Source organism: Toxoplasma gondii, chromosome XI (assembly GCF_000006565.2).
Source record: "Toxoplasma gondii ME49 chromosome XI, whole genome shotgun sequence".
Taxonomy (NCBI): Eukaryota; Apicomplexa; class Conoidasida; order Eucoccidiorida; family Sarcocystidae; genus Toxoplasma; species Toxoplasma gondii.
This window is the reverse complement of record NC_031479.1, coordinates 3,852,264-3,859,468: the sequence shown is the minus strand read 5'-3', so window position 1 is coordinate 3,859,468 and position 7,205 is coordinate 3,852,264. Positions and strand designations below refer to the sequence as shown.

The 7,205-nt window shown below is 49.8% G+C and overlaps 1 protein-coding gene across 1 annotated transcript; it reads left to right on the top strand.

Moving 5' to 3' along the window:
- The first annotated feature begins 135 nt into the window (after positions 1 to 135).
- TGME49_313980 (ribosome biogenesis protein nep1, putative) lies at positions 136 to 7,034 on the top strand. The gene is made up of 9 exons (XM_002364567.2): positions 136 to 943; positions 1,311 to 1,407; positions 2,150 to 2,212; positions 3,182 to 3,287; positions 3,995 to 4,053; positions 4,733 to 4,784; positions 5,128 to 5,238; positions 5,989 to 6,050; positions 6,686 to 7,034. Exons 1-9 carry the CDS (start codon positions 840 to 842, stop codon positions 6,737 to 6,739), a joined length of 708 nt encoding a protein of 235 aa, XP_002364608.1. The 5' UTR covers positions 136 to 839; the 3' UTR covers positions 6,740 to 7,034.
- Positions 7,035 to 7,205: the final 171 nt, after the last annotated feature.

Below are 7,205 nucleotides of genomic sequence, written 5' to 3'. Positions count from 1 at the left end.
TGAAGAGTCTGCCAGCCCCACAACGATCGCGCCGCGATCCGCATGTGGCTTTTAAGCCTTTTTGCGGTCATCTGCATGCAACGAGTCGCTGCATGCGACGATGTGAAAACAGTGAAAAAATCTCTTCCTTCCAAACGACACGGTCTATCTCTTCCTCAGAAAGTCGTCTGAAAAGGGGAAGCGTCATTCTTAGTCTTGCGCTTCATCTCAACAACCAGTTGCCAGCAGATGCTCCAGAGTCTTCAGGAGCAGCGCATGCTGCTGATCTCACAGGCGTATGTACACCCGAGGCGACTTTTCCTTTCGCGTTGTACATTGAGTCGTTTTTCCCCCCTGCAGAAAACGTTTCTCTTTTTCACAAACTCTACGGAGGCTCGAGAGTTCTTCTCTTTTTTCTCTTTCTCTTGACGCCGTAGCCAATCCGTTCTCTGTCTGCCTCCCGTAGCCGTCCTGCCCTCACCGTTGACTTCCGCAGCTTCATTCGATTGCATTCTTTTCAACGTGTCTCGCCTGGACTTGAATTCGCACAGTTTCCGGATTCTTCCTGTCTTGTGTTTAAGCCGTTCCTCTTCTGCCTTCTCATCTCCTCTCTTTCTCCCCTTTTCTCCACCACGCATTGTTCTTCCTTCCTCCCTGGAAGACCTCGCTTCGCGCTGTCCACTTGAAAAAGAGGAATCTGAACTCGCTTCTCCCTCTTCACGGAACATTTTTCACACCCTGAAGAGAGTTTCGTCTTCGAATCTCTTTTCAGTCTCTTCTCTCTCTGCTTTTCGGCGGCCGCGTCTCCCCTTCAGCCCCCGCTCGGTCTTCTCCCGTCTTCACTCCTCGCGTGCCTCCAAATGGACGCCGAGGGGAGAGGGTACATGCGCCCTGTAGAGGCCATTGCGTCCACGCGCGAGCGGCGCCTCACAGGGCAAAGAGTCATTGTCGTTCTCGAAGGCGCGTAAGAGCATTTTTGCGTTTTTGCTCTCCGAAACGTTTCTCTGTCGACATTAACCGGAGCGTTTTCTGTGCTTCTCGTGTCGGTGAGCTCTTTCCTCTCGCTTTTCATTTGTTTTTCCACGTTCCTTTCAGTCTCCTGAGATCTTTCCGCGTTCTGCCGGTGGTATTGCGTTTTCGCAATGTGGAGACGCTCCTTCTCGTCTCTCGTCCTTTGTGCTGTCTCGCTGCGGCTTTCTCCTTCCGCTTCCTCTGCGTTTCCTTCTTCGCGCGTCCGACGCCGCTGGGTTCTGTTTCCTCTTTGTTTCCTTGTGTGACCTTGCCAGGCTATTTCCTCTCTTTGTTCTTCCTGCCTCCACGCTTTTTTGTAGGTCTCTCGAACTCGCTCAAGGCAAAGACAGAAGCCTTCAGCTGCTCAACAGCCTCGAACACAAACAGCTTCTGCGCAAGTGCGATCGCCAGGGCGACGTGAGCTTCTGAATTCCTCGCTCTTCTGTTCTTCTCGTTTCGTCTCCCCCCTTTTTCCAGAGTGCATCGTCAACGGCATGCGCCACTCTGCTGTTATGAGTCATGCTTCACACCCATTTAACTTCTACGTACCGTTAGACACACACCATGTAGATGAGAGGTCCGGAACGAGTGAACTCGCTGTTTCAGTTGTAGCTCTCTCTCTCTCTCTGCGCGCTCGTTCTGCTTCCGGTGTCCTTCGGATGCGTCAGGATGACGTTCGTCTTGTCTAACGCAGTTCTGCTCCTGATTCCTGTCGTTTCGTACTTCGCCAACTCACGGGTCATTCTCACGTTTCGCTCTCCATGTTTCGCGCCCCCGTTTGCCTGCGTTGTTGCGATTGAGTCCTCCTCTCTCCCGTTCGCTCGCAGGCCTATCTCTGTTTGCATTCTCTGCGTCCCTCTTTTCCACCTTGCCTTGCTCTTCCAGACCCGCTCTGGCTGTCGCAGTTCTGTCGGTGGCACATCCGCGTTCAGAGTTTCCTCGGGTGTCTCTGTGGTTCCCTGGCTGCGCCCTCGCTCCTCGCGTTGCGCGTCTCGGTGCGCTTCTCAATCCCGTCTGTTTCTTTCGTCTGTGTCTCCTGACCTTGCTTTCGACTCCTTACGTTGCCGTCCTCGCAGTTCTCCTCTCCTCTCGCATCGCGTCTGGCCGGCTGTCTCACTGGTTCTCGCCTTCCGCTTCTCTCGTCGTTGTTCTCCCTCAGGAGGTTCGTCCCGACATCGCCCATCACTGTCTCCTCAGCCTCCAAGAAAGTCCACTGAATCGCGTGAGTCCGTCTCCCTCTCAGCGACGTTGCCGAGATTCATGTGTGGTTTGCAATTTACCTCGTCGATTATCTTCGTGAAGAATAAACTGACATAAGACCAAGCGAGGCAGGAACGGGGGGTGGCTCCTCGGGCGCCTACCCCGAAGGTCGACAGCTGCGACTCAAAGCGGATGCGTTCGAATCCATGCAAACATTTCCTGAAACAATTTTATGTATAATGCGTATTCCAATAGTTCATACACGCTCTCACAAAAACAACAGTTTCTCTTCAAGTCCACAGCTAAATACATCAGTGGTCATATACATGCACCTTTGCACACACACAGAGACACACATATACACATATATGCACACATATTTATATCCATGCATACATATATATAAATATATATCTAGAGAGAGAGACATATGTATATCTAATATACCTATACACACATATACGCATATATATATATATATTTCTATATGTAGATTTGTTTTATTGGTGGTTTGCTGTTTGTTGACTTTGTGAAGAACTGTTTAAACTCCACATCGATCCGTACAGCTTCACTGCCTTGTCGCCTCTTTTGTTTCTGTCGCGGCTCTTTCCGCGCTGATGAGCCGAGTATTCTGTCTTCTCTTCATCGTCGGAGTGTCACCGTGGTTGGAGATTGATCTCTCCACTTCGGTTTCTCTCCGCATGTTTTGTGTTCGTCTGTTCGATCTTTCTTGTTGCTTTAGTCGAGACTGCGAAGGCTGCGGTGACCACTCTGCGCGGTGCGTTCCGCTCGCAGGCTGCACCGTGTGACGACTTGCGCGTTTTTCTGACGTTTAAGTCCGTCTGCGTAAGCGGTGTTTGAGCTGCACATCTCCACCCGTTCTCACGCGTTTTTTGAGTCATGAAGCGTTCGTGTCTGCTTCGTCAAGCTGACGACCTAGGAGACTATCGCCTCGCAGTTCGTCGCATGCGTTTCGTTTTTCTCTTCTCAGGCAGGGCGTCTCTGCGTGTTCATCCGAACCGCCGACAGACAGCTGATCGAAATTTCTCCTCTCCTGACAGTCCCCCCGACGTACCAAGAATTCGCGAAGCTGATGAGTGAGAACGCCTTCTCGCTTCTTTTCGTTTCTCCGTTCTTGTGTTCAACTTTGCTTCCGCGACATCTCAAGCCTTCAAACACATACAAGGTCACACGTCTCTCTCGGTGTAGATGCTCATCTCTCTCGACAAGCGGCTAAGTATCTGTTTCTCTCATTACATATATAAATACATATATATATATATATATATATTTGTTTAGTGGTATCTAAGTGGAGTGCCTATATATATATACATATATGTTTATGAGGGGTCTGGAGACAAGCAGACGTCGGTGTCTTCCTGTGTCCATGGAGTCACCTTTGTCGAAAGTCAAACGGGTCGATCGATGCCTTTCTCAAAGGCGAGAGAATGACAGTCTTCACTGCGTAACATGAAGAAGCGCGCGTCTTGCGTGTCTGCGATCAGCGAGTTCTGCTGTTCGAGAGCGCAGTCACTTTCTCTCTCTGGCGTGTGAAAACCTGAGACAGCGGATTTGGAGTTTCGCATTGCCTGCCTTCGTTCGATTCCGCTTCTCTCGCCCGTTCCAAGAGCAAACCTTCCACCGCGGTCCAAGCGTGACGAAGGCGCAGTCGACGTTTCTGCCGCATGCCCTCTCGTTGATTGCACGCATCTCACTTTGTGTTCGACTCTTTTTGTCGCGTCTGTGCCTTCTTCTTCGGAAAAGGGAGGCACCCCCTTCTTCACCTTTTTTGCGTTGCATGCAGCCAATCTGCTGTACGCGCGTCGTCTCAAGGCGGTCGAGAAAAACGTGACCTTGGCGCAGGTGAGAGAACTCGAACGAGGTCCCGCCTCCAATGCATCGGACCTCTCTCATGATCTTTGCGACGCTGCTCGCAGCTGAAGCTCTGTGTTTCAACATCCTACACCGTTGAGATCCCTTCACACCCCAGTTGGGGTCCAGGCTCGCCCAAATCCTTTCTTCCATGCCATTGGTCTACCGGAGGCGCACCCGTCCTTCTGGATGTCCCGAAGGCGCACACTCTGCCAGGAGTTCTAGCGAAGGCCGTCACGCTATACAGAACCACCGCGCCCATATATGTAAATATATATATATATATATATTATATAGTGTATCTGCGTTAATATATACATTTGATTGGAAATATCCATATGAATATATTTCTGTAGATTGGCCTGCCACTTCCTGTCCATGTACCTATCAATCTATCTATCCATCTATCAAATTCTATCTATTCATATATAAATATATATATATATATATGTAGACAGACAGATAGATATACACATATGCCTGTGTGTGTTCGCAGCCTTTTTGTGTGATTTCGTTGAGAGCTTAGCCCCGTTTGGGACGTTGCTTGTCACGGCCAAACGTTTTTATGTTTTGCCGCTTTCCTGACTTCGTTTTCGTCGTTTCCGTAGTGTCCGCTTTGGCGCAAGGGCAGCGGAATGCTTTGCTTGCTTATGTTTGCCTCCTTTGTCAGATTGTGAAGAATGAACACGCGAACTTTCTTCCTCCCAACAGTGTGAAAGTCGGTGAGTTTCTCTTTCGCTTTGTTCATCTTCTTCTCTGTTCATCTTCTCACTGCTTTCCCCTCTGCTTCCCTACGTTCTTCTCTTTGAAGAGCACTCAGCCTTCCCTATCCTTCCTTTCTTCTTTGGCGGACCGCGCGCGTCGCAAGACCGGAACTCAGGTCTTCTTTGCCTCTCTCTGCGGCGTTTCCGACTGTGTCCTAATTCTGTCTCCACACGAAGAAGCGTCGATGCTTGTCGCGTGGAAGCGTGATGGCTGCATTGCTGGTGTCCAGTGTAGCTCGGTTCTCGATCTGGCAGCATGTTTACTTTCGGAGCTGGCGCTCTTTTCTCGGATCGCATGCAGCGCTGACGGTGTCGGGCCGGAGTGTGGCGCTTTCGGACTTCGTGCAGAGGTTCAAGGAGACGGATACCCCAGTTGTCTTTGTCGTCGGCGCAGTGGCGCATTCAGATCCAAGTGAGGTCGCGAGCAAAGCGAAGCCGAGTGACAAGCTCTTGGTCCCGCGTCTGGAGAACGCAAGTCGTCTTCTTACACTCGCCTTTCATCCTGTTCTCTCTCGCCGTGATGTTCCACCTTGAGCAGGCCTCCTCTGGCGGCTTCGCTCTCTCGCTGTCTGCCTCCGTTCCTCTGGGGGCGACGCAGCTGGCGAGCCTCACTGAGTGCAGTCGTCCACACGCAAATGTGTGAGATGGGCAGTCATGCTGTGGAATCTCTGGGGGCGCCAGGTCGGAGTGGTCGAGCTGGATGTGAAACGTCTTCTCAATCATGCGGCTGTCGTTCGCTGCCCCCGAATCCACGGTCGCATGTGTGCGCCTCGAGGGGAGGGGGGGGAGGGGGGGAAACGGCGACGTATGCAACAGAAAATCTGGCAAAGCAGAAGTGCCTACTTACATGTGTATTTAATGGCAAAAAACAACCATGTCGAATGCAGAAACAGATGCGTCTTTATACATACAAGTAGCTTTATACATATATACATATATATATATATATACATATATTTATACATATATATAGGTAGATAGACATTTTTAGAGTCAAGCACTCACATATTTTCTATTCGTGTATCGATAACGGAACAGCATTGGCCAAACGACTCATTTTGGTGACAGGTTTGTGGATGGGGCTCCTTCGCAAGTTTCAAGAGTAGTGTTTCTCTTTTCGATTCGCTTTCTCTGTTCTCCCCCGTTTCCTGCTCCTCTGCAGCCGGCGAGTGCGACTACGTGGATGACAAAATCTCGATTGCGGGGGTTGGTCTCACAGCTGCAGTGAGTATTCGTCATTCGTCCAGTTTCTACCACGCTCTCTCTCGCCACTGCTACGGGAAGCCTGTCTCAGGCAACTACAAAGAGCATCAAGAGATACACGCAGACAAAGGATCAGTGTAAATGCACATGTATATTTATATAAACATTTCTCTAAATGTGTGTAGGAGTAAATACATACTTATATATATATAAATATATATAAGTATATGAACGAGGGAAAAACAGGACTGTCAATGGTCCTCCCGATCGCTTTGGTCTAGAGGTATTCTGTTTGCGTTTTGGGATCGGTGTCGGCAAAATTTGCATCGTTGTGTGTCGGCTTAGCTGTAGACAGGTGTACATCAAAAAGGATGGACTTTGGGTACGTTCGACAAATCGAAGGAAGATGGATGGGGCGCCTTTTCGATGGGCACAGCAGCCTGCATCTTCTCTGTAAGCGTATCGCGATGAAGCTTGCAAGGCATCCACGCGGGAGTGAGACACGCATGCAGTTGTGTATGCTCCGCCTGCCCACACAGTGTGAAAGTTAAATGACGGCAGAAAAGAACTTTCACTAAATGTTTGTCTCGAAACGGCGCTGATCGATGTTCGAGTAAATCTCCATGGACTTCCTCTTTCACTCCCGTTGCGTTCAGGTTTGCTGCAGCAGCATATGCGCGGAGTTCGAGGCACTCTGGGATATTTTCTAAGTTTCTTCCTCCGCTTTCTTCTTCTCTTTCTGCCTCCTGTTGCTTCTTCACTTGTCATCTGCCAAGGTGGGGTTCGTTTCTTCTTTTTCTTCTCTTCACCTTTTTCTCTACATTAAATTCTGAGAACTTGTCGCGTTTTTGCGCGAATGCGGCTGCTCTTCTTTTCTTGTTGTCCTCTTGTCAAGTCCTCCCTTCTCTGCCGTCTCGGCTATATATCTCCCTGCAACGGGTGTACTGTCTTTATTTCGCTTGAGTTTCTAGGACTTCGTTTTTCAACGTTCGGCCGCTAATATGCGATCATCCAAGATATATTTATCTATCTTCCGAATCTGCTGCTTTGGTCTCTTCTGCCTCGCTCTGGGGGAGACCCACCCTCGCCCCACCGAAAACACACACCGGAAAAACGCACGGTTCACCAGGAAAAATCCAAACCATGTAGCAAAAGCATGCAATGAGAGTCGCGTTT